The following is a 21055-nucleotide window of genomic DNA, read 5'->3' as shown; positions in this document are numbered from 1 at the left end:
TGATGGGAGCGGTAGTTTTAGCGAGAGGCGGCGGCGGCGGAAGAGGAAGACCTCCGACTGCCGGATAGGTCGCGAAAGGGCCGTCGGGAGTTGTGAGCTGAAAGTTGGGCGGGCCGGCAGAGGATGAGAGAAAAGGAGGAGGGCGGAAACCATCTTTCCCGTCATGCAGCGGAGCAGCCCTGTTTCCTTCCCGCTCGCGCTGATTGGTTTAACCCGGCTTGGTTACCACCGTCAGTAACTGCCGGAATAATGTCTCCTGGTTGTCGGGGTAAAGGTGGCGCTCGCAGTTTTGCACTGAAAAGAAGCGCAACCGTCCTCCTAAAAAAAAAAGAGGCGCTCGGTTTTTTGGTGGTTGATGGTAGCCTTGATATTGCTGCCCCTAAATTTAAAATAAGAACAAACAAATTAAAAATAAACAAACTTTTAAAATGCCCCGTTGATTTCATGAGGGCTGGCCTTGGAAAGCAGCGCTCAGTCTCTTACGGTGCAGTCTTGCACGTGTCTACTCAGAAGTAAGTCCCATTGACCCTCGGGAAACTGGGGAACTCCCACTTGCCATTGATCTCAATAGGATTTACTTCTGAATGCACACGTATAGGATGGCGCTGTTAGGCTGCAATCCCAGTACAGGCTCATCTGGCAGCGAGTCCCGTTGAACTCAACAGGACTTGCTTCTGAGATACGCATAGGATTGCACCGCACACCACTATAATACACAAGCTCCTTTACTCCATGTTCAATTTAAGGTGACTAGAGTAAAGAGTTGGAGTACTGCATCCAGATTAGGCTGCAATCTATCAACCTATTATTTATTAGCTGGGAAAAAGCCCCATTGACCACAGTGGGATTAACTTTTGTGTCTGCATCCTTATGATTGCACTATTAGATAAGTTTCCAGTTCTTTTTTAACTGTCGCCTTTTCTTTTAGGTTTTGATTGAAGCATTTCTTTCAAGAAAAAACAACTGGAGTTGTAGGTTCTTTCTGCAGTGGAAGCTTAGCTGGCTTCTTCACCATGAAATCAGCCAGCTTCAGAGCAAGCAGTCATCCAGTGCTGCCTCCTATCATCCCTGAGACGGAGAAGGAATTTCTGGAGAGCATCCAGAGTTACATCATTTCAGAAATTGAGAAAGTAGGCTGTACCGAGCAAGGGCCAGCTGAGGAGTATTATATAATATACAGAAATGTGTTTGAAATGGTAACCGAGCACTGCTAAGGATATTTTGCTTTTCAAGATCAATTAGAGCGATCATTGTGGCTGTGACATACTCATGTGACTGTGACATACTGTGACTTTTATTGAAATTGGCCGCAAAATAATAATATGGATTTATATAGGACTTTTTTGATGTGCAAAATGCTTTCTGTTCATTGGCTATATTTGGACAGTCGTATCTCAGCTTAACAAACCAAGATACAAATGAGCCTTTCGGCCTGTCACTCCACCCAGTGTAGGATCTTCCAGTGTAGGAAGGCTTCCATTAACTACAGTTTCCCATTTTGTCTGAACCGGCAATCTGTGGTTAATGGCTTTGAAACAATTCCTGATATTAAACCAACTTCAGACATTGGTTTAATATCCTGGCTTGTTTCAAAGCTTTAAACTGTAGTTAATGGAAAACTCTGTGGTTTGTTTCCTCACTTGCACAAAGGGCAAAGAGAAGTTAGATGAGTACGTGGCTTATGAAACCAAGATACAATAATCTAAAAACAGCAATCTTCCCAAAACGGTATTGGATAGATCAGTAATCTTATCCGCATATTGCAGATGGGGAGGCTGGCACTTAGAGATAGTGGCTCACCTAAAGCCATCTCTGCTAGGGCAAGATTAAACCAGGGTTAGCCCTGGGCTGTTAGCTGCTATACAATACCAGTTCCCAGTGACGGCCTGCTTTTAACATTGTTAAAGGATTGTTTTTAAAATCCAGATCTTTGGGGCTTGTGTTTATGAGAACTGACGTGTATATAATTATGTCAGTGTAAAAATGAAAGGTGGAATTTGCTATCTCATGATGTGGTCATGGCCATTAGCAAATATGCCTTTTTGAAATGATGGTTCTTATGTTCTCCTCTTCCCTGTAGCTTTGATGAGCTCATCTCCTCTTTAAGAAATTTTGGAATTGAGCATTTTCTGACTTTGATTCATTGACTTGTTAGAAAGCAATGAAGGCAGATAACTAGCCTCTTTGTTATTGACAAATAGATCATTGAGCATGTCAACGCATACAAGAGCATCCTGACTACAATCAAGCAGGAATACGATGCCTTTATTGAAGCAATAAAGAAGGGACAACGCAATGTGTTTTATCTTCACGGGAAATTAAAAGTTTTAGCATGTGAACCTTCAACTCTCATGTATTATAAGAAGAGAATTACTCAGCTCGAAGAAAAGTAAGGAACTCTTTGGTTATTTTAAACTACTTTGGTGGTGGGGACCCCTAAGGCCTATTTCTGAGCCTAATAACATGATCTGGTTTTGAACATAATAAAATGGAGCTTTTATGGGTATTGTTTTAACTATTAGAGGTCCACCTGGTTCGGTTGTATGAAGAAGGGCAGGACATTTTAAGAGAGCAATATTATACTCACATGACACTGATACTGGAGTTACTGTAAGTTGCCACTACGGTAGTGGAATGACTGCTGTATCCAATGCATACTCGACCCAGGGGGCTGTTTTAAGTTTTAGCTGTAAGTCACCTTGGGGAGCTTATTTGGGCCAAAAGGCAACTCATACATTTATAAGTAAATAAAATAACATAAACATATAGCTAGGAGGGCTAATGTTTTTCCTGTCTTCAAAAAGGAGGAACCTGGGAACTACAGACCAGTCAGTCTGACATCAATCCCTGGGAAAATTGCGGAGCAGATGATAAAGCAATCCATCTGTAAGCACCTTGACAACAATGCAGTGATTACTCGAAGCCAACATGGATTTGTCAAGAACAAATCCTGCCACACGAATCTGATCTCATTTTTTGATCAGGTAACCTCCTTTGTGGACTGGTGGGAATGCTGTGGACATAACATACCTCGACTTCAGCAAAGCTTTCAACAAAGTGCCCCATATCCTGATGAGCAAACTAGCTCAAAGTGGGCTAGATGAAACAACGATCCAGTGGATCCACAGTTGGCTACAGAATCAGTCTCAAAGGGTGCTTATCAATGGGATCTTCTCAAACTGGGGAGAGGTAACGAGCGGGGTACCGTGGGCTCAGTCCTGGGCCCAGTGCTCTTCAACATTTGTATTAATGACTTGGAGGAGGAGGTGCAGGGAATGCTGATCAAATTGGCAGATGACACAAAATTGGGCGGGATAGCTAATACTTTGGAAGACAGAAGCAAAATTCAGAGGGATCTTGATAGACTGGAGCGCTGGCAGAAAACAACAGAATGACATTTAAAAGGGATAAATGCCAAGTTCTGCACCTAGGAAAAAGAAACCAAATGCACAGTTACAAGATGGAGGATACGTGGCTCAACAACCACGAGAAGGATCTTGGAATTGTGGTAGATCACAAGCTGGATATGAGCCAACAATGTGATGTGGCTGCAAAAAGGGCAAATGCTATTTTGGGCTGCATTAATAGAAGCATAGCTTCCAAATCCCGGGAAGTACTAGTTCCCCTCTATTCAGCACTTATGCCTCATCTGGAGTACTGTGCCCAGTTCTGGGCACCACACTTTAAGATGGATGCAGACAAACTGGAGAGGGTTCAGAGCAGGGCAACAAAGATGATCAGGGGACTGGAAACAAAGCCCTATGAAGAGAGACTGAAAGAACTGGGCATGTTTAGCCTTGAGAAGAGAAGACTGTGGGGAGATATGGTAGCGCTCTTCAAGTACTTGAAAGGTTGTCACAGAGAGGAAGGCCAGGATCATCCCAGAAAGCAGGACACAGAATAATGGGCTCAAGTTACAGAAAGCCACATTCTGGCTGAACATCAGGAAAAACTTCCTGACTGTTAGAGCAATACGACAATGGAACCAATTCCCTAGGGAGGTGGTGGGCTCTCCCACACTGGAGGCGTTCAAGATGAGGCTGGACAGCCATCTATCAGGGATGCTCTGACCTGGATTCCTGCATTGAGCAGGGGGTTGGACTCAATGGCCTTGTAGGCCCCTTCCAATCCTACTGTTCTATGATTCTATGAAATACAAAAATGGCATAAAAATGAGAGACATGCCCATAATGTCCCTGGAAACACTACCCAGTATCCACCAATCAGGGGCAGTGCTGAAGACGACGCCACACGCCGCACACGCATACACACACAGGCAGCCAGTGAACTCATGTGATGGGGACATGCCCCCAGTACCCCAACGTGGAAGATGACACCACAGCACCCCCACTCCATCAGGCCCACTGGCATGGCCAACAACAGCCCCACAACTGCCAGTGGCCAGGCATCCCTCCACACAGGGGTACTCATTTATTTATTTGTTACATTTCTATACCGCTTGCTAGCCAAAGCTCTCTGGGCGGTTCACACAAATTAAAACCACAAGGTACAGTATAAAAACAATATAAAAGCTTAATACTACAGTATAAAAGTAAAACCAGAATGCTTCTCACAACCCCTGTTTTATGAGCATAACACACCCAAGGGGCAGGAAGGAGAAGACGCACGGCACAGCCCTCACAGAGATCCTGCACAGGAGGCCCCCAGAAAGCACACACAGCCTTCCCGGGACATGTTTTCAAGAACACCCTGAGGAGGAAGAGACTCTTTTGCCAAGGAGTCAAGGGGAGGGAGCCGGACACCCAGCAAGCACAGCCCTGGCACACATTGGCAGCAGCAGTAACAGCCTCCAGTGGGTCACTCCATCAGGTTTGGGGCTGAGAAGTAGGAGACAGGAGTTCATGTCCTACCAGGGGAAGTGGGGAACATGCTCCCCCTCATGGGATGAGGGCCGTATGATGGTTGCATTTCTGAAGATCTATGCAGTATTGTCCTCTGACCAAGTCACATGTAGGCTGCTTCTCCAAGAGATTTGTGAACTGCAAATCTCCAGAATAGATCAGAGGTCTGTTGGGAAAGAACAGTCAGCTAGCAAATAACTGCAAAATATTTGTGATGTTATTGGTGATGACTCTCTTGGCTCACTTTTAAGTGAGCTCTTAATACCATTTCATTCCAGCAGGCACTTTTTAGTTAGAATCTTTTATGACATTTTTTTTTTGTTTGCTCTGTCCTGATACGCTGTGTTGTAATGCTCCTTCTTTTAACTGCGGCTGTTTGCTTGTTTTATTGTTCAGGGTTATTTTTAATGTGTTAAGAACAAAAGAAGAGCCATGCCGGTCCATCTAGTCCAGCATTCTGTTCACACAGTGGTCAACCAGCTGCCCATGGGAAACCCATAGGACATGAGTGCAACAGCACCCTCCCACCCATGTTCCTCAGCAACTGGTGTACATAGGCATACTGCTTCTGATACTGGAGGTAGCATAGAGCCATCAGGACTAGTAGCCTTTGCTAGCACTGGCCCCCATGAGCTGTTGTAGATGTTTATTTTTTAAGCTCCCTTGAGTATGATTTATTATAGAAAGGCAGGGCCTAATCAGTGAGGTAAATAATTGTGTCCTAGTCCTAAAGCTCAGAGTACAATACATTATTTGTACAATACAATACAGAGTACAATACCTTTGAAATCTTTGTTTCAAATCTTTTGTGCTGAAATGAAAAATAAATAGTCCCATCAGGCCGCTGTCCACCCTTATCCCCTTCATTATTGAAACAGGGATGGGCAGAAGGTAGATGAGGATCTCTGGGTGATTTGCAGTGGATTGGCCAGGATTGCTGACTCTCAGTTGTCCAACAGCAGCAACAACAAAATGAAAATGACGTTTTCCACCCAAATTATGCTGCCAAAATGAAGAGAGCTAAGCACAACGAGGAGTGGACTTCTGTGAGAAAGGGACTCTGAGCCCAGTTCTGGTACTGAAAACAAATTCCTTGTCTCAGAATGTGCTCCGAGTTTTTCATTTCAGGTGTATGACTTTTGCACTCTGCTCTGGCTGGTGGATCTTGGGGTTCTAATAAAAGTAAAGTAGATCTGACAAGCCTGAAGTCTGATCTCCCCTGCGTTAAGACATTCATAAAAACTGACTCTGTTCTACTCCCAAATCCCCAGTAAAATACGCACACCTAAATAACTCCCATACAAGAAGTACAAGGACTTTTACAATACTAAGAACCCCACAAGCAACTAAGACACCACCACCACCACCATACCTTCACAAGTCCCCCTCAATGGTTGGGGTTGTAGGCAGCTGCCTGTAGGAGAAGTGGACAGGCTTTTGGTTTAGCAGTTACTTTGTCTTTTAGTAGAACCCTTGAGGTCCACCAGCCAGAATCAGTTGCAAAATAGTGGCTCAAGTGGGAAGACAAAAGAATTAAGGAACATGGTGCCTTAGTAAGTCTAATATTTAAATGGCTCTTGTTTTTTAGGGTAAAAACAATTGAGAAAAATTCAGCAAGAATTGAAAACTTAATTCAGAAAATAAGAAATTTAAGGCTGACACTATCTGCAAAAGGAGCTCAAACCACAACCAAGAAAGTCAATCCTGCTCAGAAGATTCCAGGTGATGCGTTTAACTAGAAATCAAGTTAAATTTGGACGATGAGCCAGCCATAGTTCTGAACTTTTAAATCCCATTGATTTGAACAGGAGAAAGTTAAGCTTGTAATTAACTCTCCTGCTTGATTTGGATGGACTATGTCCACTTTATATAAATTCAAAATAACATTTAAATTGAAATGGAATTAGAATTATATTGAATTAAAAATAAATTCAAAATATACAACGCTTGTATAGATGTATGCATATATAGATATAGTTAAAACTATTAAGTTAAATCAACCAGCATGAGTGCAAAATAAATCAAGGATTATATATATATATATATATACACACACACACACACACACACACGCACACACACACACGCTCACACAGAGAGAGAGAGAGAGAGAGAAATGCAAAAGCAATTACAAATCGACAGGAGACATAATTCATATTGGTGAAGAACACCTATATTTGTTAACATCTAAAAATTGTACCTTATTTACATAAAGTAAATAAATGGTGACCAAGGACTGAAAAAAAACTCTGCCTTTTATTGGCTGTCTCACAAACATAGAGATCTGAGTAACTTTGTCATCTCTGCTGCATTCCAAATTTAAGACTTATTTGGAATGTACCCCGCGTTTCTACCAAAAAATGGCACTCAAGGCGGCTGTCATAAGAACATAGGAAGAGCCATGCTTGATCAGGCAAAGGGTCCATCTAGTCCAGCATCCAGTTCACACAGTGGCCATACAGCTGCCCATGGGAAACCCACAAGCAGGACACGAGTGCAACAACACCCTCCCGCCCATATCCCCCAGCAACTGATGTACATAGGCATACTGCCTCTGTCTTCGGTAACCACTCTATAAGAGCAAGGGCCAAAGGAGAGATGGAGAGACAGATGACCCGTGCTACTGTTAATTTTTTAAATGCATTAATGAGGTGGTCAAATCTGTCATTAGACAGCCCAGCCTGGTGCTCTCCAGACAAGTTGGACAGCAACTCTCATCATTTACAGCCAGCATGGCCATGGAGGGCACCAGGTTGGAGCAGGCTGGCGTATACAATGTATCAAGCAGAACAAAGGAGCCTTTAGGAACTAGTCTGTAGTTGGGCATTTCATATGAAGCTGCCTTCTCCTGAGCCAAACTGTTGGTCCATCTAGCCCATGAGTAGGCAATCTGGTGCCCTTCAGATGTTTTGGACTACAACTCCCATAATCCCCAGCCATGCTCAGTTGGCTTTACACTTTCACTGTAATCATGATCATCAGTTTGTGTTTGAGTGATGTTCGTACGTTGCAGCCTGAATTTCCCAAGAATTGACGTGTGCCTATTGTAGCTTTGCTCCCCCTTTTCTCAACAGGTCTCAACCTGAAAGATTCCTTCGACATAGGTGCCCTTTCTAGCCACCTTGCTCACCTACAGCGGAGGGTGAAGGAGCTGAAAGAAGACATGCTGACGAAATACATCCCACTGGAGAACACCACCAACGTTGAGGAGGACCTGACACGTGCTCTTCACCTGCGAAATGTGGCTGAAAAACAGAATGAGAATCTGAAGTTTTGGTACGCTGGTCTCTCTTGCAGTCTGCCTTTACTGTTTCTTAAAAGAGGTGCTTCAGGCTGTTCTGCCCTTTGCCCCTCCATTCTGTTGAACAGCTGGAGCTGCTATAGTAGCACAGTCGTCTCTACCTTTGCAAGACTGGGTCATGTGGAGAACCTGTGACTCTCCAGATGTTGCTGACCATTGGCCATGCTGGCTGGGGGATGAAGGGATTTGGAGTCCAACAACAACTGGAGGGCCACAAGTACCCTACCTTTGGCTTAACAGTAGATCCCAGAGCTGGGATGTATTAAGTTCTGTGTCCAACCCCTGGCACCTCCAGTTAGGTTAGCACCAGGCAGATGAACCAAAGGTCCTCAATTAGAATATGGCCACTCCTGTTCCTTTTAAGAAGGAGGGCCCACAGCTCACTGGCAGAGCACATGCTCTGCATGTATAACGCTCAGTCCAACATCTCCCATTAAAGTATGTTGTTGTAATGACCTGTGAGTCAACAGTCGGTTACTGTGACATTCTTAGCTAACGGATCATGGGTAATACCACTGGGAAATAGCATCCCTCCCTGCAACCTTGGAAAGCCACTGCTTCTCAGAGTAGCCAGCAATGAGAGGAACAATGGTTCTCCCCAACCTGGTGCCCTCCAGATGTTTTGCACTTCAACTCCCATCAGCCCCAGCCAGCATGGACAATGGTCAAGAGGGCTGAGAATTATAGTCCAAAACATCTGGAGTTCACCAGATTGGGGAAGGCTGGTCTGACTTAATATAAGGAAGCTTCATAATTTAAGATGAGTTTAATTGACTCATTTTTCAGTATAAGGGCTGCTTCTCACATTCTATCAGGAAATCACATCCCTTGCAGTGCAGTGCACCCTTTTCATACACATGTAACGGAATGCAGATCAGCAAAGGATTTTCTCAGAATGTGCATGTGAAACCTGTCTTTCATACAGAGAAGTGCAAATTGAGGGGATATTTTAAGAGTCCATTCAGACAGTTATTTTGCAGACATGGAAAATATCTCTGGTTCGAGAGGCGGAAATTGTGGCAAGCTTCAAATGCCTTTTGAAATGCATTTGTTCACTCAGGCTTTCCCTGACGTGTAATCTATCATGATGATGCTCTGTTTTACTGCTTTTGTTGTAATGTTTTTTAAGGTATTTCTTGTTTTATACTGTTTTTATACTGTATTGTATGTGTGTTCATGCAATTTGAAATCCTAGGATGCCAAGTAATATAGAAGCAACTTAAATAAATAGAATACAATATATGTATTGTATGAATTCAGTAATACATTAGTCTGATTCAGTAAAGGCACAATCCTTTGCATGTTCAGACAGAAAAATGTCCTACAGCTCCTAGCATGCTGCACCCAGCATGGCTGGCTGAGGCATCCTGGGAGTTGTAGGACTTTTTTCGGTCTAAACATGCATAGGATTGCACCCTAAAGGGACCAAGATGATAAGAATAAAAGGATGTGAGGAGGAGAAACCTTGAAGGAGTCATTAGGAGGGAGCTAACGAGGATTCTGATGATGAGCCAGTCACCTTCACCCGGCGCTCTCTTTTTTGCAGCTATTACCGACTAACACAGTTTGCAAATGTTGTGAGTATCTGGGAGAATTCAGACAGGAGTATCGACACCCTGCAGCAGCTCATCTGTCAAATGGTAGAAAATGAGAAACTTTTACAAGGTAACAGCTGGATCTCACTATTCCACACCAGACCACCAAAAAGATGATGATAATGGTTTGTGGTGCAAGCTGAAATCCTTGGATCCGTGTGGCAAAAATGTCCATTCAGTTTGTATGTATTGATGCACGCAGGGTTTATATCTTCTCCGTTGTCTTCTTCCTTCCCACTGTTTGGGCTCTCTATTCTGCACTAGCTCATTTGTCCCTTTCTCATGCTGCTTCCTATTCCTGGGGCAGCTCCACCCCGACCCCCAGTCCACTATTACTTGGGTAATTCCTGCCCTTTGACACAGCTTTCCCCAGCATGGTGATGTTTTGAACTTCAGCTCCCATCAGCTCTAACCAGCATGGAATCCTGGGAGCTGTAGTCCGAGAGAGAGAGAGAGAACACCAGATAGGGGAAGACTTGTTCTAAGAAATCCTTTTCTGAACAAATCCTGTCCAATGGAGGAACCTTTCCAGTTCCTCCATTGCCAGCTGACCTTCCCTTACTCCATCTTCTCCATCCCTGCCAGTCCACACACTCCTTCAGTTCTTGTCTTTCATGTCCATTGTAGACTGTAAGCAAGGGGTGGGCAACTTAAGGCCTTCTAGATGTTTGGACCTAGAATTCCTATCATCCTCCATTGGCTGTGCTGGTTAGGGCTGATGGGAGTTGTAGGCCAAAACAACCGGAGGGCCACAAGTTGCCCACTCCTGATGTAAGCCCTGTGAACAGGGGCTTTGTTGCTTCAGGATTGTGCCCGATGCTTGGTATATAGTTGGCAATATCTTCGAACCTGTCATCGGACCACAGACACAACAATCATTCCCTCTCTCAGGGAACTGTAGTCCAGTTGTGTGGATCCAGGTTCTCAAACAGAATTCTCAGCATCTTCACCAAACTGCTATTCCCAGGATCCTTTGGAAGAAGCCATGTCATTTAAAGTGATAGGAAGCCAGTGGAAATTTCTAGTGGAGCAGCCATGCCCTTGAAAGACTTTCGCTGTTGCTGGTTTGTCTGACATGACTGTTGGTTCTGTTCTCTGAGAGCATAAAGTGTTCTCACCTTTCAGAGGGCGTTGTCTCCAGCATCTCCAGTGTATTCGAACGCGACCCCTCCAAAAGCAAAGAGGCTGAAGATCTCATTGAATACATTGAAAGGTAAGGTGGCAGAGAGAGTCCTCCAGTCTGTTCCCCACCAGACACACACCTCCTGTGCTAGGCAGAAGACATTTCCTAGCACATCAAGCCCATTTCACCATGTCTTCCTATTCCTGACCTCATTAGACTGCTGTACTGCTCACTTGAGGGCAACAGTACAGTGGGAAATGGGGAATAGTTCTGCTGCTGTGCATCCTGTAAGTCATAGCAACGGGGCACAAGCTATCTCCACATGTCTCCCCCCCACCCTGCCCCCCCATGAAGTACTGCCAGGTTGTCCAACGTAGTGCTCTGAAAGGGGCCAGAGTAAAATCATGGCACGCACAGCCAGAAAACCTCAGTTACAGTCTAACACATTCAGATGGCATCAGGGTGGGGAAAGCTGGCATATGCAATATATCAAGCAGAGCGAAGGGGCCTTTAGGACTTGCTCTGCAGTTCGGCACTTCATATGAACATATGGAACTATCTTCTCTTGAGCCAACCATTGGTCCATCTAGCCCAGGGATTAGGCAATCTGGTGCCTTCCAGATGCTTTGGACTAAAACTCCCATAAGACCCAGCCAGCATGGCAAATGGCCAGGGATTCTGGGGGTTGTAGTCCAAGATATCAGGCGGCGGGGGCACCAGTTTGCCTATCCCTCATCTAGCCCATTTATTGTCCAGTGAAAAGCAGATTCTGTCTCTATAGTAGAATGGAACAGGAGATGTAGCAGGCAGCGAAGCACGTCTATTAGGTTATGCTAAGCAGAACAGCTGCCTTTTAATACACAACAATTTGGGGGCAAATTTAGTGTGAGTCATGTGCACAGCAGTGGGCGGAACACAGCCAGGCAATGTGGCTCCTGCCCCACAGATATTGTGGTCCCCATTGGTTGGACAAGACATTGATGGAGATGGGGGGCAGATTGATGCGACTAGTGAAATGCTGGTAAAAGAAGTAAAGGTATGGGTAAGGAGAAGCTAAGGGTGGTTCAGGCAAGGATTTGCTGAAATGTGTTCTAAGGAGAAGCAGAACTTGAAAGACAGATGGAACCAGAGAGATGATTGTGAGTCCCTGGTTAATCCATTCAGACAGGGAAGCTTGCACAGAGGGGAAGAGTGCATCGTTTCATTTTCCTCCTGCTTCTCCACAGCCCCCTCCCATTTCTGGGGGCCAGGACCAGAGCGCAGGGGAGAGGGTGTTTGCTTCCCACTGCCGCTGACTTTCTGTACAGGGCAACATGGCTCGAGCATGGAAGGGGAGAGCATCTCTCTGCATCTCCGCTGTGAGTGCTGCACCCAGGCGACCTGGCCTCCAGAGGTGGGCCTAGCTTATGTGCTCTTGCTGCCAAGAGTGGCATTGTACCTGCATCCACCATCTGTCACTTAGAATTCTACATTTTTTCATCTGTGCTAGGTTCAACGAACTGTTTTCCCGTGGTCAGTATGAGGCCGCAGCAATATACGCAGCAAACTGTCCAAGAGGAATCCTCCGCAATGAAGAAACCATGGAGAAATTTAGGGGTATGGAGATCCTCGGGTTTGGTTTCTCCCTTGAAATTGTCTTGAATAGCCAACTTGCAGTAAAAACAACAGAGTCCCGTAACACCTTAAAGATTAACAAACATTGTGGCACATGCTTTCATGGACAGCACTTCATCCATCTGAGGAGGTGGACTCCAGCCCAAGAAATCTTATGCCATAATCAATTCATTCATTTTTAAAGTGCTACATGATTCTTTTTTTGTTTTAGACCAGCCTTCCCCAACCTAGTGCCTTCCACATGTGTTGGACTATGGCTCCCACCACCCAATGCCCATGCTGGTTGGGAGTGATGAGAACTGTAGTCCCAACACATCAGAAGGGGCACCAGGCTGGAGAAGGCAGTTTTAGATCAACCAAGAAAGCACTCTCAGCAATTCCATTAGTGCACCAGGTTAAAATATTAGATGCATGCATAGAGATGTTCTCAGACTCCTTTACACCTGGACTCTGTGATTTATTTAGAAGCATTTATGTTCCTCATGGGTTTTTATTTATCTAGCTACTGCTTCACTTACTCTATGATTTGGCTGGCTTAGCATTTTTAATAGACGGCCAAATGATATTTTTGGTCCTCTGTCTTTACCGCCCATCATTCCCAGGTTCCCATAACCTGTTTCCTCCCTCCCTCCCTCTGCTAGATCCCATCACCCTTTCCAAGAATTTCTAAATTGTTTGACTCTTACCAACACAATACATTTTATAGGGTAAGTAAATATATGCCCATTTCCTTAATTTAAAGCATCTATTCTGATGGGAAATCTGAACTGGTGAGGGGCCAATGATACAGAGAACCAATTGCCTCAGGCAAATGCATGCTTTCTTCAAGCCTTTGCTTTGCTTGTGTTTAACTCTCCAACTTCTGCCTTTAGCTGTCGGCCCCATTAAAGGGAAGATGCTCCCTCTGCTCGTGTACTGCGAAGCTCTCGTGAGCACATCCACAGCTGCGAAGCAGCCTCTTCCTGCACACTTGACTGCAGAAGCCATCAAATGTGCCTTGGCTGAGAGACGGTTAGACCTGGTGATGCACTGGGTCACCCTGCACAAGTAAGGGGCCACTTGGAACATTTGGGCAGGGGCGGGGAGCATAGCTCAGTGACAGAGCACATGCTTTGCATACCAAAGGCACTGGTTTACTCTCTGTCAACTCCATTTAAAAAGGATCAGTAGCTGGAAAGGCCCAGGGGAGCTGCTGCCAGTCAAAGTAGACCAGGGGTGGGCAACCCTTTTGGCCCTGAGGGCCACATGTGAGGCCGGGTGGCAGGTTCAGGGGCACACATGCATCCACATGCACAGACTAGACACTCTCCCCACGCATACACACACACACACACACTCCACTCACAGCTCAGGGCACAGAGATGGGCAGGTTTAAACCTGCTTGCCCAGTGGGATCTAGGGACGGGATCCTAATGCTGGTTAGATCATTGAGATGGCTATTAGCGGCAGGGAAACAGCAACATCAGCTGCCTGGAGATCACTGGAGCAGGGGAGGTGAAAGCCTCTCCCATCCCCCCAACAATCCCCACTGAGACCACTGCTAGCAGCACCAGAACAGTGGTCTTTTCCCTACAGTCTAGTTGATTCCTGATCAGGTGGGTTGCCAGGAAAAGTGGATATGGTCTCCCCAGCTGCTTGGGCCTCATGGAGAGCGGCAAAGGGCCAGATGTGGGCCATGGGTTGAATACATGCGAAGTAGACCAGTGGTGGACAGACAGTAGATTGCCAGATGTTTTGCACTTCAACTCCCAGCATTCCTGACCATTGGCCATGCTGGCAGGGGCTTCTGGGAGTTGAAGTCCCAGACATCTTGAGATGTACTTTCTGCCCACCTCTGGAGTAGACAGCGCTGAGCCAGACGGCCCAGTGGTCTGGCTCCAAATAAGGCAGGATCCTGTGTATGCTCCTTTCAACTGTGTGTTGACTGTCCTTCTGTAGGCAACAGTTTTCCTGCAGTGAAGGAGGATTCCCTTGGATAGGTTGCTCTTCCCACTCACTCTGAGGGGCAGAAATATGCAAATCGGGCTTGAAGTTGTGGAGGCGCAACCTCCTTCCGTTTCATTCCCGCATAGCAGCCAGAGGAGACCGTCCCAGTGCCTGTTCTGATGTTACCTTCCTGGCGTGGGAACTGTTTGGGTAACGTCAGAAGTCTCACTCCCTCACACACAAGGCCCTATGTAACAAAAGACCACACGTGCTCTCACCTTCCTTGTGGGGTAGGACCAGCTAAGAGGCACTGCCTTTGTAGATTACCCACCGCAGCCACCCCCTTCTTTATTCTCCTTTACTGTCCAAGCAGGAGGGACTTGAGAACTACGGGCATTAATCTGAGAGGAGCAAAGCAGTTTTCGCAAGCCCTGTGGTCTGTCCAGGCAAGGACCTAATCTGTACCTTTCCTCATCTCTCCTTGGCAGTTTGTGGCATGGACAAATGGCCAGGCATGTCAGTGAGACAGATCCTGGGTTAGCAAAACATTTTATCAACTTTTAATTCAAGTCTTAGATTAAAGCTTCAAGATAAAGGAAGTCAGAGAAACAGGAGCTTGCATTTAAAATAAGCAATATTCCCCAACTGACATTACCCATGAAAAACACAGTCAGTCGCCATGCTGGTCCATGAGAAAAAAATCCAAAATTTACAGTTGGGCAATGCCTTTATTAAGACCTGCTAAGATGCCACAAACAGCCGTACATAGCTACTATTTTTAAAGCAAGTTCAGCACTTACTAAACAGTTTACACGAGCCTCCTTTGTGGGTGCAGGGCACAGCAGAAACTCCCAGGCGAACGCAGACCAAGGCAGAGACATACTTGAAACTCACCCCATTTTATGGTGTTTTGCAGAAGAGCTATGACCGACAGATGGGGGGAGGCATTCAATTGGAGAGGACCGTGAGGCTTGCCAAATCTGGCAGGTGTGCATGGGATGACTGTACTTAGCACCTGGCTGTCCAGGGACATTCCTTTTCCTGTCAGACATTCACTGGTGCTTATTCAGCGGGAGTGGCAAACCTAGGATGGTTCAGATGTTGTTGGGCTTCAACTCCCATCCGCCCCAGCCAGCATGGCCAATGGTCAGGGATTCTGGGACTTGTCGTCCAGCAACATCTGGACAGCCATGGGTCCCCCTCCCCTGGTAGTCAGGCATTGCTCTGCCTACATGGTGGTTGGCTTCTTTCTGATGGAGGAGGGATTTTGAAGGGGATGGAGGGTTGGGCTTTGCTTTGTTACAGTCTAGTTTCTAGGAGGGGCAATGCAGTTATGGAAAGCAGCTGTGCTGTGGAGTCATCTCATTCACTTGTTTTCCTCTACCCGCCCTGTTCCTTTCCCCTCCTGTATCGTACCTCAAGTCATTCTTCTAAAATGCCAGATACCTTTGTTATTATTCCGCTGAACTTTGAATTTTTTCCCACATTGCAACAAAGTCCTAGCAACTACCTGAACTTTGTCTGCTTCCCTCAGACTGGAATTCTCCGAGGCAGCCGGCGATGTGATTTACAAGTATGCGGAGGTGGATAAGCACAACAAGTCCCAGTGCTTCGCGTTGGCTCAGATCGTCTACGGCGAGTGCAGGGCACACAAAAAAGCTGTTCTGTGCTTGTGCAAACAGGGCCAGATCTTTGGAGCCATGGATTACCTTCATCAGTTCAAGCGCCTTCCCACTGGTAGATTTCAAAGCCGTCTTTCTATTGATACATTTTATATCTTGCCTGGTAGCATTGCCAGGGCCTTCAAGGCAGCTTTCAGTGCAATTACATCTACAGTATAAAAATACAGTCAAATGTAAAGCATGTAAACAATTTCACAAACAACACAGCAGTAACCCAGCCCTGATCAAATCAAAGCAGCAGTGGAATCAAGCCTACTGCTACAGGATTTGGGCCAGCTTGTCAGGTGTCAAGAAATGTCATCTGCCAAGGCTTCCTAAAGGCTTCTGCAGTCCACGCCTCCTCTGCTGGCTGCATAATTACCATCTTGCTCACAGGCAAAAACAGGCAGCTGTTCTGCTGAGCCTTGGGGAGGCAGGAACAAACTCGCTGTGTTTGCCTTGCAGCAAACGCCTGTGATGCTCTACTTAGGAGCAGGTCCGCTGGCAGGAAGCCCTTCCCAATGAGCAGATCCAGTATCCCCACAGCGTCTCTTCAGACACTGTAGGGAATTGGCGTTCCTCTTTAAAGGGGAAATCACTATACTGCCACCAAGCCCAGAAGCAGAGCACTAGCCAGTTCCAGAATTTATGGTGCAATGTATCCCAGGAAAGTAATGGGTGCACACAACCCCTGATATGGAGGTTCTGTTTTGGCCCTCACTCCTTCAAATGAAAACTCAGGTGGGAAGTGCTGACAGGATGGAAGCCAAAGTAGGGTCTCTGAGAAACAAGTGGGGGACATCACCATGTCTGGGGAGACCCTGATGTTTGCAGAAGCACAGCGTTTAAAAACAACAACAGCCACGCCCCCAAAGGACAGCCCAGTGAGGACTGAGCATGTTCAGTAGTCATGGAATTTTTACTATCAGTTTGAAAAGAAAAACAGAAAACTGGGGGGTGGGGGGATGGAATGGCCTGGTGGAAGAGGTTATGGCTGGCTGGAAGTCGGGAGAGGAGTGCCCTGAAAATACATTGCAACATTCTGTTGACAGTCCCACCCATCATAGCTAACAGCCATTGGTGAACTTGTCCTCCATGAGAAAGTCCGATCCACTTCTAAGCAAGTGGACCCCATCACCACGTCTTGTGCCAATTCATTCCTTAAGTTACTTTTGTGTTGGATAAAGAAATGCTACTTCTCAGTCATCTTCCATCTACTAATTATCGACACTGCTGCAGTGTTGAGAGAGAGGAAGAAAGAAATTCACTCTGTTCCTTCTCTCTCTGTTGTTCATAATTTAAAAGGATTAGACATCTACCTGGACAATAGTTTCGTTGGTAGCTAACCAGGATATCCAAACATCTGCCTTGCATTTTCAGAGATGGTATATCTCTGCTTACCCGGTGCTGGAAGCTGAGAATGGGAGACATACTGTTCCCTGTGCTCCACTTACAAGCCTCCATTGGACATTTCTAGGGGTTCCTAACATCCTTGCTGCTTGGTTTCAGAGGATTACATCTTCCTAGTGAGGCATTGTCCTAGTGTAGAACTCATCCACTGCCTAACTCAAGAGTGGAACGGAAAACCAGCCCTTTTGTCCCTCGGGGAAACAGTCCTCTCGTTCATCAACACAGAACACCGAATCTATTGTATACGATTGTTGGAGGATATTGCCAACGAAGGCAGTGGTGAGTACAGCCAGACTTTTGCAGTGGAAATATAATGCCTTTTTTGGTATGTATCCAATACAGCAGCCTTCTCCAACCTGGCACTTTCCAGGTGTGTTGGGACTACAGCTCCCATCATCCCCAGCCAGCATCACCAATGTGCATGTTGGCTGGTGATGATAGGTGCTGTGGAGGGCACCAGATTGGTGAGGGCTGCCATAGAGCAAAATATGTACCTGTATGAGACCAGTATGTTTTGCCCCACAAGGTTGGGCTTGGTCATGGGGGTGGGGATTTTCATAAGGAAAATGGCATGGGGGAAAGGATTAACCAAGTGATGCAGAGCCTCAGGCCCAGGGTCCCAATCCAGCCTGCCTTGGGGCCCCAATCCAACCCCCCACCCCCTTCCTCAGACCCAACCCCTTCACCCGTGACTACTAATTGTTTGATGGTTTCCCAGCTTTTGTGCAGTTCTTCCCCCATTCTAAAACATTGACATGCCCCTCCTAAGGTCAAGTTACTGGCAATTAAGAGCCAAATATTCTTTCTTCTTTGTCCAATGTACTTATAGATGTGTTGGAGCAAATGATTGTAAATGATGCAGTCTCTACTGTAGAGGCGTGGAAGCAGATTGCTGAAACATGCCTGCAGACCAGGAGAGAGAAATTATCCAAACTTCTCATCTCGATCCTCGCTGCCCAGGAAGGTGTGGTTGAAGTGCCTATAGATGATCACGAGGATGCCAAGTTAATGGATCACATTTTCATGTAATTCCCCTGCAAAACACACCGGGGAGCTCTTTGTCCTAGCAGTAGCTTGAGCTGGTTGAATGAGCAACAAAAACAGCCTGTGCATGTTTTTTTCTGTTTAAAAACATTAATGTATTTAATACCTGTGTGCCTGTTTTAATGGAGAGAGATGTTCATTGTGGCACAATGTGGCTATATTAATTGAAGCCTATACTAGCCGTGCATTCATGCTTGGATACACTTACCCTTGTCTCACATAAAACTGGTGTAGCTTTTCGTAGTCATAGAGTCGTGTTCGTACCAGAATGCTTAACTTTTTGTCTTACTTCATTTTCCTTGTCCTACTGTTCCCCCAAAATAGTTTCTGTTCACACAATCTTGTCCTTCTCCAAAAAAATGCATGTTTGTCTTTTTAATCGAACCTATCTGCAAAGGTAGAAATTCGCCCGCCCGCCCTCTCTCTCTCTCTCTCTCTCACGCATGCGCGTGCGCGCACACACACACACACACACACACACGATTCTCAGTGCATACCTACGCGCCAGAGAGGCCAGAGTCTGGCTGAACATCAGAAAAAACTTCCTGACTTAGAGCAATACGACAATGGAACAAATTACCTAGGGACGTAGTGCGCTCTCCCACACTGGAGGCATTCAAGATGAGGCTGGACAGCCACCTGTCAGGGATGCTTTGACTTGGATACCTGCATTGAGCAGGGGGTTGGACTCAATGGTCTTATAGGCCCCTTCCAACCCTACTATTCTATGATTCTATGTAATTGGTGGAGCAAAAATCAGAAGACATTCCAGGAGGGTTTGCAGAGGCACGCTGAGGGATACCAAGTCACTACAAGCCCTTTCTGCAGTTTCCCTGTTATTTCCTGTACTTTCGGAAAAGTAGGTTGCGGGGGTGCGAGCTTGTGGATGGAGGATCAGGTCTTGCATCTGCTCAACATGAGTTGGTACTTAGGAGAGTTCGTTTCTACCACCCAACTCAAGTTTGTGTGCCAGCTGCCACCTCCCTCTGATTCTGTTATCATTTAGGGCTGGGCCATCGTAATAGATCTCTCTCTCTCTCTCTCTCTCTCACACACACACACACACACACACACACACAGTATATATACACACAACTGAGGAAGGGAATGGTCACCATCAGCTTAAACCACTTGAAATGAGCTGCTCATGACAAGGAAGTTGACAAAACGTGTCCCACGACTGGACCACCATTCTCCAAACCAGCTGAGAAAACCAAGTCAAGAATGTGATGGGCTACATGTGATGGGCTGAAGATATGTTGGGACAGGCCTATGGTTGTGGCAGCCATGAAGTCATGAGCCACCTCAGATAAGGAAGCCTCAGCATAAATATTGAAGCCCCAGAACCAATAGCCTGGGCTTCCTCAAAAGTAAGTCTGGACCTTCCCACCAGCTCAGGCAGGGACTGTGTTAGGCAACTGTGGTTAGCACACCAACCAAACCCCCAGCCCATCCTGTGAGCCCAACAGAAGGTACAAACTGAAAAAGTGAGGCAGACACAGCTGAGAAAAATCCATTCCTGCCAGCTCTTCCACTCAGGTCTTGGTAATACAGGCAGTCTTTACAAGAACTCTTACAATGTAGGCCACCATTATTATCCTCATAAATGGGAGAGGAGGCTACATGCTGGAGCTAGGTTTTTGAACTGGGGGACTTCCAGTCTCGTAGCTTATGCTTTCACCCTCTATGCTACACTATTCTAGCTCAAATGGTATATAAATATATTTTAGAAAGGGACCACTCGGCACTGGTGCCAGGTTTTATGAGGCCCTGGGCAAAGCACCCTCCCCGGCACCTCCTGGTAGTTCCTCCCCCAGAGCTTATGGACTGCAGTGTTCATCAACCTTAGGCAGGATAGTCAATGGTGAAGGAAGATGGGAGTTGCAGTCCAACAAAATCTAGAGGGTCATACATTCCCCACCTTTGCTGTGAATATAGCCACAGCTGCTGGCAGCATCTTCCTGATCCCCAATGCCTCTGGGAACTTCCCCTGATGAGTACGTAAGAGGCAGGACCCAGAGGAATTGGGGATAAGGAAGTTAATAGCGGCTGCAACTGCCTGACCAAGTACTTTAGGTTCATGTGCCAAGCAATTTTTTAGACAGACAGACAGACAGACAGACAGAGGCTGATATTAGTTATATTTTACATTTCTATACCACCCAACAGCTGAAGCTGTCTGGGAGGTTCGGCATCAGCTGCAGTGGGCCCCAGCATTTGCGCTGCCCCACCACCACCTCTGTTGGGTGCCATCATGCCATGTTCAGGACAATTATCAGCTAACTGATACTATGTTGTTTTTAGACAGTAAATTAACAATGCACTGTCCCTTTGAACATAACCCAGCTGCAGATTCCCCATTTTGTCTCTTCCCTTAAATTTTTTACAGGGGCTTTTTGTAAGAAAATATAGCCAGGGTCATTCATTTGAGAACGGGGGGTCTTTATATTATTTTAACATGTATGTATGTATGTACACACACACACACACACACAGCCAAGTAAATTTAATATCTGTAG

General features: G+C 46.0%; 1 protein-coding gene across 5 annotated transcripts; it reads left to right on the top strand.

Annotated features, from left to right (window-relative positions):
* Positions 1–233: 233 nt before the first annotated feature.
* Positions 234–18775, top strand: CLHC1 (clathrin heavy chain linker domain containing 1). Of its 5 annotated transcripts, XM_084829266.1 has the most exons (14): positions 234–268; positions 929–1196; positions 2202–2389; positions 2805–2886; positions 2985–3153; positions 6451–6584; positions 7937–8138; positions 9710–9828; positions 10884–10971; positions 12371–12477; positions 13368–13542; positions 15956–16158; positions 17592–17771; positions 18322–18775. In XM_084829266.1, the coding sequence occupies exons 5-14, from the start codon at positions 3101–3103 to the stop codon at positions 18519–18521; spliced, it is 1461 nt and encodes a 486-aa protein (XP_084685392.1). In that variant the 5' UTR covers positions 234–268; positions 929–1196; positions 2202–2389; positions 2805–2886; positions 2985–3100; the 3' UTR covers positions 18522–18775. The 5 variants fall into 5 exon arrangements, with proteins under 5 accessions (XP_084685392.1, XP_084685391.1, XP_084685388.1 ...); XM_084829265.1 differs by lacking the exons at positions 2805–2886; positions 2985–3153 and having other exon boundaries at positions 929–1130; XM_084829262.1 differs by lacking the exons at positions 2805–2886; positions 2985–3153.
* Positions 18776–21055: the final 2280 nt, after the last annotated feature.

The sequence above is a fragment of the Heloderma suspectum genome, chromosome 1, assembly GCF_057233095.1.
Source record: "Heloderma suspectum isolate Gila_16-S chromosome 1, 16-S_ref, whole genome shotgun sequence".
NCBI classification, from domain to species: Eukaryota; Metazoa; Chordata; class Lepidosauria; order Squamata; family Helodermatidae; genus Heloderma; species Heloderma suspectum.
Note: the sequence above shows the minus strand (reverse complement) of the source record. Positions and strands in the feature narration are given on the sequence as shown.